At 35.2% G+C, this 25,470-nt stretch overlaps 1 protein-coding gene across 2 annotated transcripts in view; it reads right to left on the bottom strand.

Moving 5' to 3' along the window:
* Positions 1-574: 574 nt before the first annotated feature.
* AEBP2 (AE binding protein 2) overlaps positions 575-25,470 on the bottom strand; it is a 48,833-nt gene continuing 23,937 nt past the window's right edge. Inside the window, exons 4-8 of one of the 2 annotated variants that reach the window (XM_030469091.1) lie at positions 19,494-19,680; positions 12,431-12,555; positions 7,217-7,284; positions 4,238-4,351; positions 575-2,662 (exon numbers count right to left, since the gene is read on the bottom strand). In XM_030469091.1, coding sequence (XP_030324951.1) covers positions 2,632-2,662; positions 4,238-4,351; positions 7,217-7,284; positions 12,431-12,555; positions 19,494-19,680 — 525 coding nt within the window. In that variant the 3' untranslated portion in view covers positions 575-2,631. Of the gene's footprint in view, positions 2,663-3,907; positions 3,975-4,237; positions 4,352-7,216; positions 7,285-12,430; positions 12,556-19,493; positions 19,681-25,470 lie in introns of those variants that run through there. The other variant, XM_030469090.1, reaches the window with a different exon arrangement.

A 25,470-nucleotide genomic window follows, 5' to 3' on the forward strand; every position in this document is an offset into this window, starting at 1 on the left:
ACCATCAGAGCACTAAGGTTTTTTCTGAACAAAGTGACCAGTGCCTCCCAGTATGCTGAGCCAGCTCTGTGTATCTAGTACTCTGTTAACAAATGGAATTAATTCAGGGACACACAAAAACTGAAACACAGTTTTTAGAAAGCCATGACTGTCATCTGAAACATGAACCATCACCAAGTAATTCCATAATTTGTAGAATACATACAACTTACAAGCATCAACAGTTTTAGCAATTCACTTTGACAACTTCAAGGTGAAAACCAGCTAAGAATCCACTTACCTTTTAACTACAATGGAAAGGTTAATTAATTCAAATGTATATTTGTTCACAAATGTTTTGAATTTAAACTGAGTTTTCCTTTCAAGACAGAAGCTGTGTCATGAAAATGGCTGATAATGCTTTTCTCAAACCCAAGAAAGTTAGTTTACATCAGCACAACTTGAATCCATTGATTCCCCACCTTGTTATGGTATGCATGTTACTTACTTTCCTTAGAGGAAATAAACAAGTAGTGACATTTTTTAATTTGTCTTTGAAAACATCATTGAAATCTTACAATTTTGAAGCTAATGCGGTTGGTTTGCTTTGTTTTATTAGAAAAAATACTCAGGCAAGGTCTACAATCATCTGTCAATAATAAATGACTTACAAGAAACTCATGAAGCAATAAAATTAAAAAAATACAAATACAAACTATATCTGAAACACTTCTATTTGGCAATTTTATAACAACTTAAAAAAAAAAAAACACAAAGATTACGGATTACTTTATAGGTACAGAAAAAGCAGTAGGTGAAGTGCTCAAGCAAAAACAAAAACAAAAACACTGCATTTTTTAAAAAATAAAAGTCACATCACTACAGATTTTATGAATAATACCCTTATTAAACAACCATTCCAGAACATCTTATATTAGTGGTGCTTTTAATCTGCACTTCATTTTGTTTGATAAGATTTTTCTTGTGTGTATATAAGTAACATTTTTAACCCACTGGAGCTAAGCAAGACTCTCATGTCAGTACCAATGCAGAATGCACTTGTATTATATTAGGATATGCTCACTTCTGCGACCAAAGGGTTACATTAAGTTTAATTTTATTTAATAAAAATTTTGTGTAAAAACTGCTGGTTATTAGTTCACTGTAGTATATTCCTCCCCAATAAGGAGGACTAACTCTGCAGTTTGACTGCATATATCCATACAAATTTTACATATTAGTTCCTTCTAATAGTAAGGAAGAAACTAATTTCATGTTCATTATTAGAAAGGAGTGCCATGAATTAATTATGGGTACTATTCATCCCTCTAAGATTTCTGGGAAGGATGTTCAAGGAATTTTTTTTTTCTTACAACAGATATTAACAGTAGTATATAGTCCCTTAGGTATGTAAAAGAAGATTTTTTTTATTGTTAAGGAAGGTGCTTTTTTTAAACAATTCTTCTGGCAGCACTAGTGAATTAACAATATCCTTCAATATTATTTCTACCATAATATATACATTTTAACTTTCATGCCTCTAGAAAAACATCTACAGTACATTTCATAATATAAAAATATATTACAAATCTGCTGAAATATTTACAAGCAATGTCCTAGTATCTATATGCGACATTTTTGTCTCCATACAAAGACTAACAGGTTAGACACATCTCTATTTGTCAGTTAAAAAAGTCCATGGCTTCTTGCTTATTAAGCAAGAAAATGATTTTACTTTATTTTTCAAAGCCAACTTTGGTGCATAAAGGATTGAATTTCTAGATTATTATTTTTTTTAAAAAATACCATTTTCTTTACATCTAGAAAACATTAGGCCAAATAAAAAAGTATACTTTACAAGTGAATGGGGATCCTAAAAGGGTCAAAAAAGTAAAATAAACACCAATAACACTAACTGCTTAGGTGGAGGTTTTTCAAAAACCATCCACTGATATGGAACACATAAAAGCAGATCTCATTACCATACTATACTACTCCTGAAAAGGGGGTCAGACATACTGCAACACTCTTAACATCTTTAAACCGTACTATATGTATTCAGAGTTGACTGGAAAAGACAAGCATTCCATCAACATTTGTTTAAACATTATAATCCAACATACTTCAGGTATCTGCAAAAGGACACGAGATTACAAATGACAAATGATTACGATTCACCATACTCAAAGGGCAACAGCATGATCCCTTGGTAGCTGTCTTATTGTCTGGCATGTGTTATATTTAGTTAACATTGATAAGAAACCAAATAGTTTTTTTTAACAGTTGTCCTGGAGTTGTGTGTAAATGGTGATGGTTACTTTTTCCTTTCATCAAATATAAACTACTGTATTTGCTAAAGAAAAAAGCAGCTTAAAGAAGCAAGCATGCAAAGCCTTTTAGTTGTTCCACTAAGTTGCCAGAAGAGTGTTTGCCCAGTCTCCCACTGTACCATTCCATGAAAATGTGGATATACAGTAATATATTAATATATTCCACGGAAGCATCAACTTCATTCACAGAATGTTTACACTAAGCATAAATATTTACTAAGAAAAAAAAAAAAAAAAAGGATGGGATTTGACTAATGTGCAACTTTCTTTCTAAATCCATTGTCAGTGACTAAGACTGCAGATGTCCCCACTTGCTTGGTTTTTACCTCTTCAACCTCTTCTGGGGCATTGTTCTGTAAAAGAAGATAGTACAATTTTACACAAAGACTCTGAGATATAAGTTTGAGTCAAATAGAGTATACTATGAAATCATGACTACATAAAATCTACCTTCACTTAATTTGATTTAAACTGAAAGCTATTTTGGATAATCCTGTATTAACATATATATCAGATTTTCTATTGGTGTTGTATTAGCACAACATTAACAGCTGTCACTGAATTCCCTTAGCCACTTTTCTCCCTTGCAGAGTTCTGGTTTTCAGCTTTATTTCTTTGTTTTCATGCACTTGGTCCCAAATCCATACTGATCTCTACTGCTAAAAATGTAGTATATTATGTAAGGGGACCTTAATCTTATTTGGGAGAGTGAGAAAGGGTTGCTCATATTTCTCCCGAGGACTTAATTAATAATCCTTAATTATTATTTTTAAAGGCGATGTTTTCTGTTTCAAACAAAAATAATTTCTACAAAATTCATTGATAGAAAGCAATTAACACCTAAATTAGATTATAAAAGTCACTATGTTAAGCAATTTTAAAACACACAAACCAAATTCCTTTTAACATTTTAAATATTTCCTGTTAACATCAGTAATTCAAATACTAAGTATTTTAAATATTTACATTTACAAAAATAGAAGATATGATTTATTTTCATATTGTAAACCAAGTTTTCATTAATCTGATTAGTGAAATAAACTGAATATTAAAGGTGAACTGAAAGGCTTAGTGCATATCAAGACCTCAGATTAGTGTTCTGGTTACTTCTTTAGACACTAGGCCACTGGATTTTAAGGAAGAAACAGACATACTGAACTTCCATTATGGAAGAACAAGCATTTTTTTTCCAACCCACTGTCATGAATTTTTGATATAAACCCATAAATATGTGTATTTGGACACTCAAAAACTTAAGAATGAACTAAGCATTTCAGATTACCTTTAAAAACCACAGAACTGTGGTACTGACAATTATGTGAGCACATTAATAAAGAGGGAGTGGAAAATCAAGAAATTATTAGAAACAAGATGGATTAGAAGCCAATCATTTTTGTGTCCTAACAACACAAATGTGAATGCATCTTAAAGACAAGTAACATGTACTGTCCCCTTCTGTCCCCTTCTAAAGAATCTTGTATTAAAAAATAACAGTACTTGCATACAAGTACAGATTTCCAGGTAATACTGCATGTATTACAGTTGAATGTAAAATGTGTAAAGATAAATTTGGACTTTAAAAAAATTGGTATACAAACCAGTATGTGATCTTAACAGAAGTGATCTTTCAGGATTCCACTGTATGTACCTCCTTTACTAGAATTTCTGTACACCAAGCACAAAAAAGTAAAATACACTTGGTAAATACACACATTCCCCATTTCTCAGTAACTAGAGTTCAGTTCAAGAAGTTAAGCAATTCTGAAACAACTTAAGACCTCAGAACTTAACTCCTGGACGCTGACAGGATCTTGGCTCCCTGGGTCTAGTGTATAGTGCATTAAAAGTCCTGATTTTCCAACGTCAAAAAGTTAAGTGAGGCTTAAGACTATATTTAAGTATAGAAAATTTCAAAATTAGGACCTCACCTGTATATGTTTGGATCCAGAAGCAAGGCAGTATCTTTTGGTAGTTTTGATAAATGAACTACTTTAGTTTTTAACTGATGTCGCTCACTTTCATTTACCCACACATCAGGCAGACTATGAACAAATAAATAAGAAAAATATTCAAAAAAGATGAACCATTTTTCTTACCATAAACCTATGAGGTAAACTAGTACACATGATAACCTCCACATTTCACTGGTTAAAAAGGATTGTCACTGGAGTGAGAAAAAGACAGCAAATCTTTACACAATACTTCAAAGTTTTTCAAGTTCTCAGTATGAAAAAGATATTAAACAGAACTTAGATGATTCTGCAAGAACAGAAAATCAAACATACAATTATAATTACACTACATTCTCTGTTTTAACAATTTAATGTGAAAATAGGTAGCAGGAGGAAAAAAAAATCTCTGAAAATACTTTACTGAGAATAAAATTCTTAGATGCTGTCAAAAACGTGAGTAAAGGGCAGCATACACTGCAGGCACTGAGCTTTGAGCTACACTTATTTGCTTGCTCCAGGTTCAAAGCTTTCAATCTCAAAATGTTCCAACTCTGATGAAGCTAGTAATCTGATTATCTTCTGAGAAAATCCAGGGAATCATCACAAAATATTCTGGCTATGTAACAGTTCTAATTGTGAGATGGAATCTAACATTAAAGAGAATCATTCCTTTCCTACATGAAATTGTACAAACTTTTGCCAATTAGTAAGCTGAATCTCTATTTAAGTTAGCTGTAATTCTAAATATATTTCTTGCATAAGCCATCCAAAAAAACTGAAGAACTTCTATCCCAGTAGGAAGAAGAGTTTCTCCAATAATGTGTTTACCTTTTCAGATGAGGGTGGAAGAAAAAAAAGAAGGAAAAAAAAAAAGAGGGCGAGACATGGGATGGACCCAAACCACCAGAGGAGACAATCCATATCTCTACTAAGGTACAAGTTGGATCATGAAAGGTGAAAAAAACAGACTTCTTTTTAAATCAAGTCAAAATCAGAAGCAACATTTGAAAGACATTTTTAGTAGAAGCTTTATGCTGAAGAAAAAAATTAGAAAACTTTTTACATTCAAAGACTATTTGAAATACATACATACAACAAATCAGTAAACTAAGAAGTACTGGCACAAATTAAAAATTCCTGCTCTAAAAAAACTTATTTTCCTCTTGTATAGGAAAAATATTGAAAACTAGTGTATGTTTCCTTAAGAAATGGTTAAGAGTACAGATAACCTGTATCAATTTATCAATTTCTCAAGATGACTCCAAGTAGAGAAACTCAAATCATTATTAATTACTCAGTCTGAAAGGCTGATGAACAACCCAGCCCAATGGAAATTATAATCATGACTGCGTTCAACTTTTCTAGAAGTGTGAGGACATTCACTGGCTGAGACAGATTGATGACATGAACTATGATACCTTCCCACTTTCTCTTTTTAACTGTACTAACCAAGGTGTAACTTAATCTACTGAATACTCAGTAAGTCAGAACTACATCACTCACTGCAGGAAATATACACTCTACCTAATCCAGCCAAGACAGGAGAAATAGTAATATAAACCACATCATTCCTTTGACCTGACCAAGCAAATCTACATTCTACTGGGGATGTATTAACTTGCTGAATCCTAAGAGGCAGCAAAAAGCTATGATATTTTCTACAGTATTTTAGTTATTCTTTCCCAAGTCAAATTAAAACTTGCAGTATACAAGTACCGCAATGAGCTGGCAAAACTGTATACAGACACTTCAGAATTGCACCAAATTAACAAAAATGGATGCAGGTAACTTACCAGCAACCCTAGTCCTCTGCAATTTAAGTTAAAATAGGTACACACTGCTAATAGGTCCATGCTACTGCATGAGACTAATCTGGGACACTGCAAACCTGAATAATTTAATCCACTTTACCAAAGCAAAGGTAAATTCTATTATGCTAAGGCTTTACATCACCATCCCATGCAGTCACTTAAAAGCAGTTCTAAGATCCCCTTGTTCTAAAAGTCATTTATATGAACTGTGACTGTTTCATTTGAAATTTGGATGCTCTTAGGTAATTAATTCTACCAGGTTAGAGATATCGTCGTTCTGGTAAAACTGAAGTTCCTTTAAAGAAAGGGCCTTTAAATCTGGAGTTCCTACATAATTATGCAGCTATTCAGCTTAGTGTGAGCTAAACATCCCAGTGACTGCAGGACTAAGGATCCAGGAATAAGATCAAAATATTTACATACAAATTATCTTCAGTGTCAGAAGACAGAGATGATATCTCAGCTATTTCAAAGTAACTAAATTTCTAATGTACACTTCCTACTTCATACATCCCATACCCACCCGAGGAACATACTTTTGTCTTGAATTGCACACAAGTGTACTCATCTGAAACAAGGTGGAAGTTTGAAAAAATAAGAGAAAAAAAAGCCAAACATGATGGAGGAACTTTACAGGCTTCAGTGAGAGAATCCAAAGAAGTGGCAATATGAAATGGGTATGACCAACTGTGATATTATACTGTTAAACTGTGGCACCTAGTCAAAGTCTGTTCTACTTCTACTGCTACACTGATGACTGCACATTTTTCAGAACCTGAAAGTATTTAGGGATCGTGACGGACCAGTAAATAAACTAAAGATGTATCAGTGACATCTTTCCTTACGTATACATGGCTGGCAAAACCAATCTGAACTCCCCATTCAATACAAAAAGCATCAAAAATACAACTTCAAATTTACCTGAACACATATCAGAGTCTAAAGATTGAAAGCTTAAGTAAAAATAAACTAAAGCACTGCCCATTATTTTTTTAAACTTCTAAATTAATTTTTTTTAGCATTTTTTTTAAAATGTGAGCTTTAAGCATTCAAAAACCTAACATAATTCAGTGACAGCTCATTTACCCCGCTGTAAATCCTTCCTTACTTAAACCCTGTATCGTAACACTAGCAATATACTCACATGTCCTCTGGTGTCCAATGAAGCAAGAGTTTTATTTTTCCAGAATCTTCTTTTCTTTTAGCTATTACCTGGTAATAATTACATAAATCATAATTAAAACAGAACCTGCAGATATTTTGCTCAAAAATTATCCATGTTCAATTTGGTCTGAAGATAGAGATGCATCACATATATTACTCCATAGGTATCCTTTACTGAATGCTTTTCAATACCTAAACTGAGCACTGAATGAGTTGATGGCAAAGGCCACTTGGGAGAACTGGCAGGCTTACACAGATTGTTTAACACATACATAATGGGGACCTTAGCACTTGCTACTATTGTTATGTGAACTACAAATCAAATGAAATGTCCAACCCTTTCAACACCTGACATAGTTTAAGCAGAAGGTATGCACTGGGGGGGTCCCAGACAAGAAATGAGAACTTCTGTCTTGTAATACCATAGAGTAGAGCAGGATGTAAGACACTCCCATAAGTTTTTAGGTGCAGGATCCTGAAGCTAGACCCCCACCTTTAGCTAAGATCAAAATAGAAAAAAACATAGAGGAAGAATAAAAAGGAATCTGTTCATTCAGGTAAAATTATGTTAAAACTAACATTCCAAAGCCATCCTGAAGACTTACAATACCCAGAAAAGCATGGAAAAGCTATTTGCTCCCTCTTCTACTGATCTACCCTCAGCTTCTCCTTCACTACACATCCCAATGCTTCATACAGATTTTACTATTTGCTTTGAACACCAATTCTCCTACCTTCTGCACCTCTGAGCATAAAATGCTTACTAAATCTTTGCAAGACTATACACAGCCACTGCAGACACTGTGAACTCAAAGAAAGGTCTCTAGAGAATCTTCAAAGCACAGAACTACAGAAAGCTGACAAGTGATGTTTATTTAAAAGGTTAAATTAAAATGTAGCATACTAAACTTAAGTGCTGATTTCCATAATCTGCATCAATCAAAGCAACTTCCCAAAACTTAATACTATGGCAAATTAAACTTAGTCTCAGCATTTCAAGAATTCATTAGTTTCTTTAAAGTTTTATTTTTACAACTATACAGTGATTCTCTACACAAAAATGATGCGGCGAGAAGTATCCATGTATTTAACAGCCAGATTATTAATATGAGCAGATTTGAGATACCTGAAAGTTTCAATATGCTTGTAGATGAGAACTGAAATATTATGTTTGCATGGCAAGCTTTTGGTAGTGGAAGGCTACAGGGGTGCCTTCTGTGAGAAGGCACTAGAAGGTCCTTTCCCAATGTCCGACAGAGCCAGTGACAGCCAGGTCCAGATGGAGCCACCACTGCCAGAGGCTGAGCCCACCAGAGATGGTGCTAACACCTCTATAACAACATATTTTAAAAGGGGAAAAATTGCTGTGCAGCAGCAATCAGAGACAGAAGTAGGAATATGTGAGAGAAACAACTCTGCAGACACCAAGATCAGTGAAGGAGGGAAGGAGCTGTTCCAGGCACTGGAGCAGATACTCCTGCAGCCTGTGCTAAAGGCCATGGTGAAGCAGGAGGTCCCCCTGAAATCCATGGAGCACTCCATGCTGGAGCAGGTGAATATGCCTGAAGAAGGATGGGACCCTGCAGAGGGCTTATGCTGGAGTAGGCTCCCAGCACGACCTGTGACCCCACTGCTTTTCCTCACATGTCTCTTGAAATTTTATAGATTTATGAAAACTTTTATGTTTTGCAAATTATATTTTATTGCAAATTATATATTATTTGCTTTTATCATAATTAGTGTCAGGAAAATCTGACCATATCCTAGGCAGGCTACAGTCAGAAACACAGCTGTGACACAGACAAATGCAAAATTGCAAAAATTTTGTAAAAAAAAAAAATTGAAAAAAATATTTGCTATTTTGACACTAATAATCAGAACGCTACAGTTAAGTCTGCAAGATTACACTTGAAATGGAAGAAATCTACCATATTTGAATTAAGGATGCTCTGGAGACCTAACACTTTTGTTAAGAACTTAACCCTATTTAGGTTTTCCATTTAAAAAATACCATTCAGCCTGTAGGTGAATGCTCAATGCAGCATTGTCTCAGAAACAAAAGAGAAATTTAATTTATTTCTGTGACAGAAATGTGCATCAAAGTTGTCTCAAATCAGAAATGGAGTTCTGCTGACCTCTTCTGGAAAAAGAAAAAAATGTCATCCTATAAATTGCTACACACCTCATTTTCACCATTTCAAAGTTTTCAGATTTCAGAACACGTATCAAAATGGGACCATTGAACTGAAATATCTTACAGAAAGCTAAAACCAGTGAAGAACAGTTAAAGTACTTGATTATTTTAGAGAATTATTTCTATTTCTAACCATTTCAAAAAGCTGGTGGGAGGTAGTGCAGGGGCCTGGGTAATCTATAAGCTATATTTTTACAACAGAATACTATCTGTTCTTTAAAATGGAGATAATTGACTTTTTCCGTGTGACATTTCAGAGAATCAAAGAACCATGAATTGTGACTTCAGTAAAAAATGAGGTAAATGAGTAAATGAGTAAAATGAGTAAAAACTGTAATGAGGTCAAAAGTGAACTCTGGATGGCAAAAACATTTCTTCAAAAAGATTTTCTTGATGTCTCCATTCCATAGGTTTCCATATACATACGAAGAAAAGGATGAGTTTCAAAATACAAAAGGAATGCTTTTTCCAGAGGAGATGAAAGCTATCTACAGTGACTGTTTAAAAATTCTCAGATTATTAATTCTTGACCAGAATATCCACCCAGTAAAATACTGTAATGGGTTCACATTATTCTTACGCTGCATTTAAAAAAAAATAACCTACATCATTTATGTCAGTTTGCAGGTGGCAAGACAGTTTTTCACCCTTCATCTCACAGAGTAATGCCCTTGTGTAAATAATTACACATATTTTTGATCATCTGAAGGTGGACCACGCATAATCACATAATGCTCACTAGCCATCTCCATTTAAATTTAATGGCCTATTGCTTAAAAGCTATGCAAAATGTTCTTGCATCTGAGGCAAACATCATCCACCTCATTGTAACAGTACATTCACACAACTTCTTTCTACTCTATCTTTTCTTTTTAATGCAGATTTCAGACTGAGTCTCATTAATACAGATGACATCCAGCACAAGCCCACACAGCTGTAGCAGCACACTAAAATAAAGTAGCAAAGAACTGAAATACATAGAACTGTAATCTTGGAGCAGTTCTCCCACTGGTATAGCTTCTCCCACAATTGAGGTCTGACCAATTTCTGATCTAATCAACTCCCTACCACCTCAAGAGATTTCATGCATGCAAGGATTTTCACCACAGCCTCCAAGTTAATTCAAACCAGTTTTAGAGTATGTTCCAACTCCATCTCCTTATGAAATTATTCCAGCAGCCAGAGGTGAGTTTTCACAACTGAGTAGTCTGTCTGGACTAACCTTTCAGATTAAAGCAAGCTGTGAATTGCAAGTGAATCTGTTTTTCCCACAGCACTGTAAAAATCTGTGCTGGCTAGGAAAACCAGAATGAGGTTTAAATACAGGAACAGCTAAGCTACCTGCAAATCTTTAGTTGCAGATAGTGCTCAATGCACACAAAAGTTCAGGAGTAATACTTTGGGGAAAACTTCTAATACAGGCCACAGGTATTTAAATCCTCAGTCTTGCAAAAAAAGACAAAATATGTTTAATGCACATAAAATCATCTTTATGGAAAGAGAACGACAGTTCAGCAGTTCCAATCACATGTTACTGTTAAGCCGTAGCTAAAGACCCAGCAGACAGCATTCCTTCCTTGAACTGTATCCTGGTTTGAGAGGACCAGGGTAGAACAACCTGCCTGGTATCCCCAGAAACTGCCCCACTCTTGATGTGCCTGTGATAATGGGGAGCAGACAATTAGTCAGATGACCCAAATGGACCAATCACAGTATGCCTTCCTGGGATGCCGAGTATAAAATGGCTCCCAAGAGCTCTGGTGGCTTCTCTGGCTGGTGTGCTTGCTGGTTTCCTCACTGGAGGAGATGATTCACCCAGACAGGTCACCTCCTGCCCTCCCCAGCAGGGGCTGCCTTGGCTGCTCTAGGACTGCTGCAGACTGAGACCCTGGACTTGGGCACCACCATCTGCTGCCCAGTCCAGTGTGGGACTCTTCCAGTTGGGAAATAATTACCACTTGAAGAGGGCAAGCTCCATATTTACATATTTTTATATACCTTTCTAATTTGCAACTACTACCTCATTAAATCTAGCCAAGTTTTTTGTTCCAACCTTAAAGTCTCTCTCCCTTATTGCCTTCTTCATCTTCCCCTGGGATGGTAGTGGGGAATAACAGAGAGCATCTGTCATCTGGTTACTGTCCACAGCTGTGACAGACTGCAGTTCACCTTGTCCTCGTCTGCCAATTTACAGAGCACCCCCTTCTCCTTTTGCCACATCTCTTGATTCTTTTCTTCATCTGAGCCTATCTGGAGAGTTTATGTGCCCATATCTCCCAATTTATTTTTTTTTTAAAACCAGATTATATAGTTTTTTAACTTGATCCCTATAAACAAATTCAGTGTTTTTTCCCATTTTTTATTTTTCTCAATTGATTCTGATGTCTATCCTATCCAAACACAAGTGAAATTAACAAAATAGGATTGGAAATACGACAAAAGACCAATCCCCCACCTGGTACTTGCCTCCTAGCAAGTCACTTTCATTTTGGTGCTAAGTTCATTAAAATTTTAAAGAGGACAACAATGCATTTATTTCTGATTATGTCTTTTAAATTGAGAAGAAAAAAACCAACAACAAACAACAACAAAAAAGAAACAAACCAGATCAACAACTTCAAATATTCAATTATACAATTACCTTCAAAATATTCCTTGTAATAAATTAGCACTCTCACTACTGTGGAAATGCCATCTAAATTACTTTATTATTTAGAAGACAAAACCAAATTTTTCTGCAACACATATTTGCTGTTAGGTATTTCCCAAAGTGTATGAAATAGGAAATGTTATAAGCTAGAACAGCTACTAACACTACTTTTAAGAAGTTACCTTGCTAATAGGCATGGACGTATTAACAATGTAAATATCCACTACTACTTATTTCTGATTAAACACCCACAGCTGTGAGAGGAAAATGAAAATCTTTAAGTACTATATTTTTCAGACACATAGGTAAACATATAATACATGCATAAAAGGCATAATACATATACTTACAGTACTATGAAATACAACACTGTGGCCTTTTCCTAAACTTTCTATATGTGCTGAGAGGTTAAAGCAGATGGCTCGATGTCTTATGGCATCCAGTGTTTGCGCATCAAAAAAGTCATGAGGTCTTGCTGGAAAAAAAGGAAGAGAGATTCTTGGTGTTGAAAAATTGAAAGCATTCAAACATATTTAAGCACATAAGTGTAATTAGTAAATAATTGTTGTGGCAGTAGCACTATCTTGTCTGAGTTGCAAACATTAATTTAACTAAGAGGAGAGACTCCAGAAAGAAACTCCAGACTCCGTTCATTTAAACTTGGTCAAACCACACCCCATGTAGATTAAATAGATATTCTGACAAGCTGAACTACAGTTTCTCACTTTTTAAAGTTTCTTCTCTCTTAATCTTTAAAATTAAGAATTCATTAATTTTGCTGAGTACTTCTGGGAACACCCATCTCTTACAAAGACCTCATTAAAAATATGAATCCTAATTTAATGCAAAGGCAGCTCAGTTAGGTTGTGATGTTTATGGGACAAGTCATGCACAAGTCATCCTTATAGGACAGTAAGTTCAATGTTACTTATGTGACTCCTTAAAAATTAGTACTAAAGGAACTTCAAAACATAACACTGCATACAAGCAGCATCTGGAACTGAAAACAAAACTGCTTGGTACTGCAGTGCTTTGCAAAGCAAAGCATTAAGAATTATTGCGAACATACAGAAAATACTAAATCACACATTTTTCATCTCCAAGCAGTAATAATGCTGAACAGTCACGTGAAAAACTCCACACTGCTAGATGTATTTCTTGTTGTGTACAAGTTGTCATTCCATTTTCAAGTATTAGCAAACAGATTCCAGATTCTTTTCTAGCCAAGAAGCATCAACTGCATTACATCTATGCTTCAATTTATGAGTACAGTGCAATTAACATCCATCTTGTATTTTACAAGTAGTCTAAAACCTGCAGGCATCAATAAATTTTTTTTCCTTTTAGAAAAGGGCTTTTAAAGTTAACTGCTTCTTGAACAGTAAACAAATTATTGAATTTGGATCTGGAGTATGAAGAAGGTCTATTAATTCTACAACAAAAGCACTTTAACTAAAAAATAACTGCATCTAAGTACATATTTGCTTACTCCTAGAAATACTTCACACAAACTTGAAAGAAATTTACCATATTGTAACAATAATATAATTACAGGAGAAAAAGTATGAATGAAAGTATTCAGATTTTTAAGCCTTCAGAGTACTAATCCTTGAAGTAACATGGTGAAATTAAAGCTAAAAATAGGAGTCGATACCACACTATCAACTATATATCATCCTGTAATCTGCAAAAACAGTGATTCAGAGTTCTATTGTCTTGATTTAAAGCACTTTATATTACCTCTTCACCAACATTATCTATCCATTATTTGAAAATAAAATATAAATTTCACTTAAAGCTAGTGTTTGCTACACTCGTGGGACTACCTGTTGTCAAGTATCCATCTGCACATTATGTTCTGTACTTACTCCATCTCAGTTCCATACTGCCAATTAGGCAGTCATCTCACTGAAATGTTTTCTTACTCTGTGGTAACACAGAACTGCAGCTCATGCTGCAGGTTGTCAGTAGTGCAAGAATATAAATATTTTATAAATAAATATAAGTGAAGAAGGAAGGGAGCGTAGAAAGAAAAAGACTATCCTAAATTTTTACTTTTGGTTTAATACAGCAAAATTCTTCAGGATTTACCGCTGTATAACATTCAACAGATGGGGAAGAAAGGGCACAACTTGTCAATGACATATGAATAGTTTTACTTATCCCTTATTGATTGTTAATCATGAATCTTTCGTACATCTTAAATCTATTGCCTCAAAACTAATTTCAGAGTAAGGTACTTCCCTTCCTGCTTAATTCAAGTTCCAATTACAGATCAATTACTGAAGTCAAATAAATTAAAATCTTCATAACAGTGGCCTAAGTGAAATCCTTAGTCTTAAGCAACTAAACCATTCTTACTATAAATTCCATGAACAGTAAGCTACCTTATCTCCCTTACACTTCTCCACTGAACTCAAAATCATCATGCTTGTTAACAGCTATAGTCTCATCTTTTCTACTGGAAAAGCAAGGGACAATATTGTAAATATAATCTGAGGCTCTGCAAAATTAAAGTATCTTCGGAATAGCAATACTTTGACCAGTTTTAGAAATACACTTGCACTATATTTGGGTCTATACCTCTCTATGGACTACATGGAATAGTGAAGGCCATCCAGAAGAGAAAAAGTTATTGACTGTACTCCTGAATTATTCTTCAACATCAACATTTACATGACAAATCATATGGTCTATACAGCACCACTAATGTAACCTGCTATAAGAATGTCTATATTAAAACATGCTTTCATCATAATTTCCAAACTTAAAAGAACTTGTGCTGCTTACAAACAGGTGAAAAAATGCAAGGCAGTTTAAAAACAACAAGATGTTATAAAAGAAAGGAAAAAAAAAAAACACATCAAAAACCAGTGACAGTGAGAATTCTCTTTATGGTCTAAGTTAGAATATCATGTTCTCCTCACATACAAAGGCACATGAAAGTCTCCTTATTTTATTTATGCCCTGATGTTTCTCAGAAGTGTATTAGCCTATAGATATAAAACAGAAAATAAATGTGTTGATTTGCTGTAATTAAACTATTACGAATTAATAGTATTACTATTAATAGTAATACTATTAATAAAATAGAATTAATAACTATTACGAATTAATATGCTCAAGGATGCTTCAATAGCAGCAAACAATTACCAACAAATACTTAGTACATCCCTTAACCAGAAAGATCATTTTGACAAAATCTTTTTGGAGAAAAATTGTGATGCCAAACTAGTATTTTATAAAGTGATTATGTGAGAGCAATATAAACATACAGTATCAAACTAGCATCTTCCTTTACACTTATTTGTCATAACTTCTTGTAATCCAATTTGCAGACTACCAACAATATATGTGCTTATGTTCAACACCTCTCCATTTCAGACACAGAGTAAATATAAAGCTATTTTCCTATTTCTATATACTCTAGACTTAAAACACTTAAATGCTGTTAGTTTGGCTTCTTAGATAATGCTCTTTGCCCTTCCCTATTCTTCTCTTTGAGACAAAATACACCAACTGGCATGGTTCGTTCTTTAATTAAAAGCAAAACTAAGCTAAGAAACAGAAAGAGAAGCAAAAATGTTTCAATCCTTAGTCAAGTTCACCTAAGCAACAATAATCCACACTAAGTTTTAAAGAAAAGCTACTAATACTCAGCATTATCAGAAAATGCCATCAACTTCAGATACATTTCTGGGTCACATACCCTCTGGAGAAATACATTACAGTAGTCAGTTTGCAACTCAGAGATGATTTTTGCCTGAAGGTAGAACTCTACAGCCAGCATTGCATTTGTCTCAAGAGGCAAGAAGATTTAAAAATTGCTCAAGCAGCTGTCATTTTTCTTCCTGCACAACACTTGATCAAGACACCAGACCATTCAGGTACTACAGCCTGGTCTTTAATACTCCCATACTATTTACTACTTATATTTTTTGCCATAAATTAATTCAGGAATTCTCACACCTACAACTTCTTAGCAGGTAGTTTGAAATTTTAACTATGACACTTTGATCTGAAACTTCTAAGTCAATTATTTTCAATTACTAATAAAATGCCAACCTGAAAAACTATTTCTGCATACAGTGGGGGGAAAAAATGAACAAAGAAGCCTTGAATGCTTCTGAGTCTTCTTAAAACCAAAAGGGAAGAGTACTAGTGATGGAAAAGCAGAACAGCCATTGAAAAGAACAGGGGCATTGCCAAAGCATTCAGAAATGTAGTTAGAAAAAAACCTAAAAGCTCAGCTCAAGCTGAAGTTGGCCAGAGATGTCAAAATTACAAGAAAGGGCTCTGCAGGAACATAAACAGAAGGAAAATACCAGCCCACTGTTAAACAGGAGAGGTGAATTAGACACCAACACCACTAAATGGCAAGAGGTTCTCAACATATTCTTCACCTCTGTCTTTAACAGCACTGTTGGGCCATAGGCCTTGTCAATGGAAACACAGATGCACAATCAGTGAAGGGAGAGCTGGTATGTGAACTGGTACAAGGGCCTGAACCCTACAGACCAATGGGCCCAGAAGCTATCCATGCAAGGGTGTTAAGAGAGCCAGCTGATGTTGTTGTTAGGCTAACTCTCCAGAATTTCTGAGAAGTCATGAAGACCAAGAGATGTCTCCCTCATCTTCAAGAAAAGCTTTAAGGAGGATCCAGGAAACTACAGACCCTTCAGTCTTAATTCAAACCCTGGGAAAGCTATGGAATGAATTCTTCTGGGAGCTAACAGAAGTCAAGCACGTCACTGCGAAAAGCCAGCACAGGTTCACCCAGGCCAAACTGTGCTTGACAAACCTGAATGCCTTCTATGATAAACTAACCTGCTCAGTTGATGGGGGACAAGTGGTGGACACTGTCTACCTGGATTTCTCCAAGGCTCTCAGTACAGTCCTCCACAGCCTCCTCCCAAAGAAACTGGTATGTTATGGTCTAGACAAGTCACCTGGGCCCAATACTATTTAGTATCTTCAAGCTCAGTGTAACTGAACAGTATGGTGCAAAGAATGCCAATAGGATGCTGGGTTGCATCAACAAGGGTTCATTTCTGGTCCCAAACATATGAAAAAAGTTGTGGACAGGCTGCAGCAGGTTCAGAGAAGGGTACCAAAGAACTGGGAAGCCTGCTGTATAAGGAAAGACAGAGAACCAGGTTCGTTCAGCTTGGAGAAAATAAGGCTTAGACCTCATCACCACGTCCCAGTACTTGAAAGATATTAAAAAGATGACAGTAACTCCCTTTTTGCAAGGAGTCACACAAAAAAAGCCAAGGGTTAATACAAGTTACTTCTGGGGACACTCTTATTGGACACAAGAGAGAAATTTTTCACAATAAGAACTGACCGTTGGAATAATCTCCCCAGGGAAGTGGTGGATTTCCCAATATTGGATGCTTTTAAAGTTCAGCTGGACAGAGTGCTGAGCTGTCTTGTCTAGACTGTGTTTTTGCCAGGAAAGGTTGTAGCAGATGATTGCTGAGGTCTCTGTCAACACAGTTCAATGACTGTAGAATAGCCACCTAACAAATTCACTATTTAGAAGCAAGCTAAGATGCAACTCAGGAATTTGTGAAAGTGAAAATTTTGAAGCATTCAGTCTTAGCCATCTACATTTTGTTTAACACATCCAAAAACCCAAGCTAATCCTTTAGGAGCCTGCAGCTATTTCAAGACTATCATTATATCTAAGATGAAGTAAAAAGAGACTGCAAAGTGACCATATAACCCTTCACTGATCAGCCTTCCTTCCTTTAAACTTCTCATTTACACAGATTGCTACAGCAAAAGGGAAAGCTCTTTGAAAGTAAAATTCTAAGAAGTAGCTTTCCACCTTTGAATATTGCATTAGTGTCAAAATTAAGAGGATTACCTGAAGTTTAAATTAGAACATTACACACATCTTCAGAGTGTACTCGCATTTTAAGAATACCCAAAAATCCCCCTCTTGCCAAAAAAAAAAGTGAAAGAAAAAAAAAATCATCACAGCATGTTAACAGTGGCTCTTCTGGCACTGAACTGCATACCTGTTACACAGTGTCTAAGACAGACAAAGGAAACAAATTTAGCAGAATTCTAGGTGAATTACTTTAATTTATTACTTTAAAGTTCTACTTTAACTTTCCAGGACAGGCTTCTCTTCATTAAAGGCAGAAACATGACCACTGCTTCATAAATATCACACAGGTGAAGTATTAAGAATAATCACAAGAATTTTTTATTGTTTTGACTAACTGTAACTATGTCTTCAAAGGAATCAAAAGATCAGTACAGCTAGGTGTACTGCCACAGAAGAGCTCTGGAAAAATAAGACTGCAATTGCTGATCCAGCAAAGTAACATAAGTTCTCCAGTTCTCCATCATCACTAAAATCCTTCCAACCAATCAGGACTCAAGACTGAAATAACAGCCTGCTTATGAACAAAACTTCATTTCTCTGATCAGTATGAGATATACAGGAGCAGGTTTATTAAAAAGGTACCCTTGTGATTCTCTCCAATGCTGTAAGGCTGACTTAACATCAAAGGAAAAATTCAATGTTCAGTTTTTTCTTCTGCTGTTGACATACCAGCAAGAAAAAAAACTAATTGGATTTTCACATATCGCTGAATGCAAGAACAGTTTAAAATTAGTAAATTATCAGTTCAGTACTGGAGTTCCATCCAAAGCAATCATAAAACGAAGTCAAATTTTTAAACAAGTGCCTAGCCTTTCCTAGTAATTTCTGTATAATACAATCATAAATATGACACGATCTGGTCATGTCGTGGGATGCTGGGACAACTCAGGAATCAACTATACGAAAATGGAGTAGAAAAGGTACTGGGTAAGTGATTACAGACAATTCTCACTTCAAATGAAAAATCACACTTCTCAGCACAATGGTTCATTCAGAATTACCAAACATCAACTATTAAAAGAAATATAAAAAAAATGTAGCAAGTCAAATATGTCTGCAATTAGATCTTGGTTATGCTCATAAAATAAACGGAGCTAATGAATGTTGTGCTCAAAAGAGAGCTTACATGATAGGCCTTTCTCTCTTAATTTTTATGAATCTGCAATCTCTGTCTACTGTTCTGAACTTCAGATCTGATCACTAAACAGAACATTTTCTAACAGTAATAAAGTCAGTCAACAAGCGACTCTAAAATGAAAAGCATCTTTAAACTGTAAACTCAAACTGTTGTACACAGAAACTGATTCTTTCTACTGAATACACTGATGCCTTTACCTAAAAGGGAACACAAACAGCATCTAGAATAATTTTCCTCCCATCACAAGGAATGTCAACAATAGAATGCTAAAGATCACCAATCTGACCCAATCCACAACTTCAGATAAACAACCACACTGAAGAGGAACTTCCTATTCAAGACAAAACTTTGAAGAACTACTTCTGGAAATACTTACGTAATGATCGTCTTCTCTTGTTCTTTAGCTTTCTTCTTTTATTCATTCCAGCTTTAGATGGAGATTCCTCTTTGGCCTTTGGCTGGCTGGCAACTTTTGAAGAATTCTGCTGGCTGAAGTGTGTGGGCACATGACGGGCAAGTCCTCCCTGAGATGCAAAGCTCGCATTGCAGCCACCAACTACACACTAATGAGAAAAAAAACAGACCAGTATCAGCATGCTGTATGATACTCAATCACAGGACTTTGAAAGGTCTTTTAGTTAGACTGTCCTGGCTCAAACTCCAACACATTAAAACGAATTCTTAGTAGCCACACAATTCTTAAAAACAGGAGCAATTTGAAATAATTTTCTATCTGAACACTTTAACTACCAATAATTACACAATAATGTTTGTATGCTATATTATATGTTGTAATACTGTGCTGCACAAAATCAATTTCAAACAATGCTCTGAAAAACTCTTCCCACAGAAAATAAATGTTTCTGAAGAACTTTACTCTTCACAGATCACCATACCCTTGGTCTTTGCAAATACTGTAATGTTATTCTGTGTTTCTCAACAGCTGTCCAACCTTCTGCATTTGACAATACTGTTCTCTAACATCCTCCTTTCTTCTCACAAGGCAGAATTAAAAAAAAAGAATTCTTACCCACATTAAATTTAAAACAATTATAATTTTTGTAAATGCTAGGAAGTAATGAAGTTACCTTACAGTCTGTCTAAAACTTTAATGTCAGTAACTTGAAATCTGTATTAACAATTATTTATAGATTTATTTTGGGATGATACTAGTAATTCAGAAGTATTTAAGAAAAGTTCAAGTTTAAAGAAAATGGCCTTTCTCAATCAGAAAAATAAGAAAAATTTCAACAATAATTAAGCAGAAACACAGAAATTGCAAGATACATGCAACTAAGCTGGTACTAGCTACAGCAATGATTGGTATTTTTTATAAGGATTTGGTTTAAATTTGAAATTGTTTCAATTGCAAAATATTTAAATTTAAAATTAACTGCTGGGGAGGGAGGCCCTCTCCAAGCTTACAAGGGTAACAGAAAAGTGATTTTAAAATACACATTCTACTGTTGGCTGCAAAGAATTGTGTATACACATGATCCATTTTTCTTCTTTCCAGGGCAAAGGAGCAGATCTGCCAGTAGCAAAAAAGCCCATCACCACTCCAAACCATTGGAAATTTCTCCTTTCACATCTGTTCTGCTGCTCCCCCTCCTGCCCTTTTCTCAGCTCTCTCACATCTGTACCTCTTCTCCAGCAACTCCCTTCACAGCAAACTAATGAGGCAGCTCCAACAGGAGGTTTGGGAATAAGTAATGCTGCTTCTATGTACATAGTGCTAAGTTTTCTCTGAAGAATAAAGATGAATTTGCAAGCTCTTACAGTAATCTGCCCCAAGCTTGAACATTTAATTGAAAGACAAGAAAACAGCAGCAGAACAGCACTCAGCATGTTTTGTCCCTAAAACCCAACTGTGTTGTTTTCCAGCTGCGGCTGAAGAATTGAACAGTCTATTTCTGCCTCAGACCTAGCAAATGGTTTTCCACAATCACCTTACATCCATGCACTTTCCAAGAGAAGAAAAATCTGTTATCCCCAAGGACTTAACACTTGCTAAATAAAAAAACAAAAAAACAACCAAAACCAAACTGAACCAACCAACCAAAAATAAACACTTTCATATATTTCAAGATAGTAAGAATAGTAAAAGACAAAAACTAGGACAGAATTTTTCACATTTTGCCATGCCATGCCCCTACCCACCCCATTTTTTTTCGAAAGGGAAAAAAACCTCAGAAGGTAGCAGTAGTACCAACCTAACTAAAAATATGTAATTCCCAGACAAAAAGCTTTAGGATCTTTCGCACTGTATTTTTCCTCCCTGTCTCCCACACTAGTAAGTATCTTAAGGATTGAGAAGATTTTTACCCAAAAACCTACCTCTGCCTTTTTACTTTGCCCTATAATTTCCCATGTTCAAACAAAAGCAATACCATATACTTATACTGTAGTGACTTACGTTGTAAGACATCTCAAAAGGTCTATTTTTCAAAACACTGAAAAATCGGATTTATACTACAGTAACTCAAAGCAATATTTATTACTTCAAATTAACACTGAAGATTAAAATTTACACTTACAGAATCATAAATGGTTTAGGCTGGAAGGGACCTTAAAAGTCATACTGTGGGTAAGGGTACCTTCTACTGGATTAGCTTGCTCAAAGCCTCATCCAACTTGACCTTGAATCTAACCCACTTACTTGTATTGAAGATGATGAAACTTGAAACCAGCAGATACATGGGCAAAATAAATCCATGCACGAGTTCGAACAATTTTTTATTCTCTAGTTTCTAAGCCCTTGAAATAGCCATCTTGCCCATTAAAGGAGTTTCGTAAACCTAAACTAAGGAACTAAATCTAAATTCAGGTTTAACTTTCATTAAGGTGCTCCTGAATTCAGCTTCCTGCTTTCTGATCCTACAGAGAAAAAAAAAGCCCAAAATACCCATACTCAGTCACATTAAGAAACTAAAATTCCAGTCTTGCTAATGCCTGCTAGAGATCAAAAATAACTTCAAGTCTTGATGCAGTGCATGCATTACCAAGTTTATTAAAGCATACTGTCAAAAGGCAATACTTCCTGAAAATAACAAACTTTGTGTCAGGTATATTTCTAAAACTTTTTAAAACACAAGTTTGTAAGACTTAATTGTACTTTTCATCAAATGTGAAACATTGTTTTACGACTAACTGCAGTTTGATTCACAATGTTGTACCCTGATTGTTGTCTACCTGTGTACAAAGAAAACAATTACAGTGATTCTATACAGATTACCTACAGAAGGTACCACCACTTATCTTGCTCTGCCCAAGTTTTACTTCCAAAAGCCCCAAACCAGAATCACCAGAATCCTTAAATATGTAATACATAATACTTGCAACTAGAAGTTACCTTGTACCAGAAAGCCTATTTACAGTTTACAGCCCCAGTATGAAATATTTGCAGAAATCATTACATTCAGATGTTCTGTAGTTTGAGACTACCTTATCATGTCATCAAATAATCAATAGCTGACACATCATATATTCCTTTGTAGTAGATAGGAAATAGTAGAAGAGGAGAAAAATCTTACCTGTTTTCTTTCCTTTTTTTTTCTCTAAAATAATATATCCAGCAATCCGTTACTAATGGGTAAAGTTTCTTCAAAGATAAAGGAGCAGTTCAGGCTGTCACTTCAGGATCTCTGGACGGTAAGTCACACTAAATCAGCTTCCCACCAGATAATTATACAGGTCTAAAGGCCTTCTAATAAATCAAACTCAACTATTATGCACAACTTTAAACCAATCTCCTAATTTTTCCCCCAAAAAACCTAAATCTCAAAATTTTGCATTCAATTTTAAATATAATAGATTGGGTCCGGATTGGTGGATATGTTACTTCAAGAGAAAATAAGTCAACACGTAAGAAGTTTAATTTCTCCAGTGTACCCATACCCACCATTATTAATGGGCAGTAATGACCAGTGACTTTAACAAATAGGATACTAAAATATCTAGGAATACAGGTTTCTTTCTAAATTCAAAATAACTAAATCTCCTTTTTTGAATACTCAATGTATAATTTTCCCAATAAACCTAACTAGTGTTTTAGACATCTGGATAAAGCTTCTTAATGTCTCAATATCTAAGTGCTCATGCACAATGCCTTTACATTTTCTTTAGGTATCTGTAATACACTAGTGTACACAAAATATTCTGCCAAGAGAGTAAGAGACATGGATTTCAAATGAGGACTGAAGTTGCTTGGCTGTGTTTTCTAGATTTCAACAAGTGTTACTCTACTGAGAGCCGTAACAAATGAAGCCATCCCTAATGAATTCTGGAATATACAGGTGGTAGAATGAACTCCAAATTTCATTTTTATTATTACTTTCTTCCCTCTTTTAAACAAAGGATGAAACTCTCCAATGAATGTACCATTGTTCATAGTTACAAAGCATTTACCCCACATGAGCAAACCAGTCATCTTAAACACTAATACAGCCACTGGAATCAGCATGTGAAAGCAGCTGGAAACATACCTAGATGCAGCCTCACATTTGCAGATTGCTGTATGTAATTATTTTGCATAAAATCTCCCACTGTTTTCTGCTCACACTACCATTTGTTCTTTCATTATGCCTACTACTTTGTATATGGTCACCTAGCCTACATTTTAGGTGTTCCTTTGATATGTCTTCAATTAACTTTCATTATCCTGTACCAGAATAACCCAGTGTTTTGATTATTTTTGTTTTGTTCTTTCTTTTTTTGAGTACCACAAAAACCATGCTAGAAATCCCAGGCTGCCACAGCACTTGAACTATTCAAATACTTATCATTTGTACCAGCCAAGTTTAGGGGAAGTCTGATAGAATTTATTTATTCATTTTTTCTCAGATTTCCAAAGACAGTTACTGGTATCAGTTTTCTACACTCAGCAGATTACTCTTCTAGGTTCACCTGTCTACATGTTCTGGAAATTTTTAAGTTGCTGAACCCTCAACAGGACCACCACTACAGCTTGATGATGCTCCACAACATTCTACCAGTTTCTAAAAAGCTGTAAAAATCATGTCATAACAGAACTAAAAACGTAATAATGTTTATGTTTTTCTCTCTCAAATCTGAATGCAAAAACACACACAAATACACTAAATGTCTTCAGAGGAACAATTACATGCTCTGAGAATACTTATATTAATGTCTACAGTGACACACACATACAAAAAAAACCCAAAAAAACCCAAACCAACAAAAAAACAGATGGCCAGAATCAGACTGAAATAAGAAAAAGAGAAAAATCCCACAGCAGCACAAGAGCAATGAACTTAAGGTACTGAGAAGAACAGCCAATCTTCTAAAATACCTAACAGTATGAGGCCAAAAAGGCTCAATCAAAAAAAGAAAAAAAGTTCTGTAAAACCACTCTGTTTGTTTGCTCCTCTTGACAAGAAAACCAAATTCATGCAACGGTGTTTACCAAAGGCAGGATTTGAAAATCACACTGCTTTGTGTGATTTGACCATGGACTGAGAACTAGCTGCAATTTAATGAACACTTTTCCTTTGGTGGAGGGATTGGTGGAAGTCTTAGGAATAAGACACCTCACAAGTTACTAAATACAGTGGTAATGGCCTCAAAAAAAAGCAAGGAAAAAAATCCATCAATACGTTCCACGTGGAACGCAGGGCCATCAGTATTAAAAACCTTAGAAAAAAAAATGTAGAGAATAAACAGTATAGCAATATGATGACTAAAGGGGAAGTGATGTCCTGAATTCTGCCCGAAGATCTAGGGTATCTTTTTGTCAGATCTTTTTAGTTCAGTAGATGACTCGGATATCAAATGTCTCCCTTCGGAGCTGGGCATACACCACTGGGAAATTGCCCCACATAAAAATGAAGCTACCAGAACAAAGGTCTCAAAAACAGGCATTCATAAGGAAATCTAACTTCTCTGTGACACAGGTTTTGCTGAGGGGGGGACACTAAACCTCACAAACAGAAAATACAGGAGAAACTTAGGAAAATACAAAACATTCTGCCTTTGTAACTTAGAAGTGGGTTCACTTCTGTGACAAATTAACTAGTCTTGTGTACTTTATATAAATGCATGAAAAAGTTCAGGTTAGCCCCGAAAAACCTTTTAATATTAAAGCACAGCAGCTCATTTACAGCTGGATATAGATTTTAATCAAAGGACACAACCACATGCATCACAAAAATAGATAATTAAATTCAGTGGGAAACTATGTCTATTCTATGAGTCCACTTGCAAGCAGAAGGGTGACTGTAGAGGGACATATCTTTCAACAGAGTAGTTCTAATGAAAAGAATAGGTTTATGCCAGAGATAATTCAATTTAAAAAGGTACTTTTGTCTCTCATTTTAGCTAGAAATACAAGAACA

This window comes from Calypte anna, chromosome 1 (genome assembly GCF_003957555.1).
Source record: "Calypte anna isolate BGI_N300 chromosome 1, bCalAnn1_v1.p, whole genome shotgun sequence".
NCBI lineage: Eukaryota > Metazoa > Chordata > Aves > Apodiformes > Trochilidae > Calypte > Calypte anna.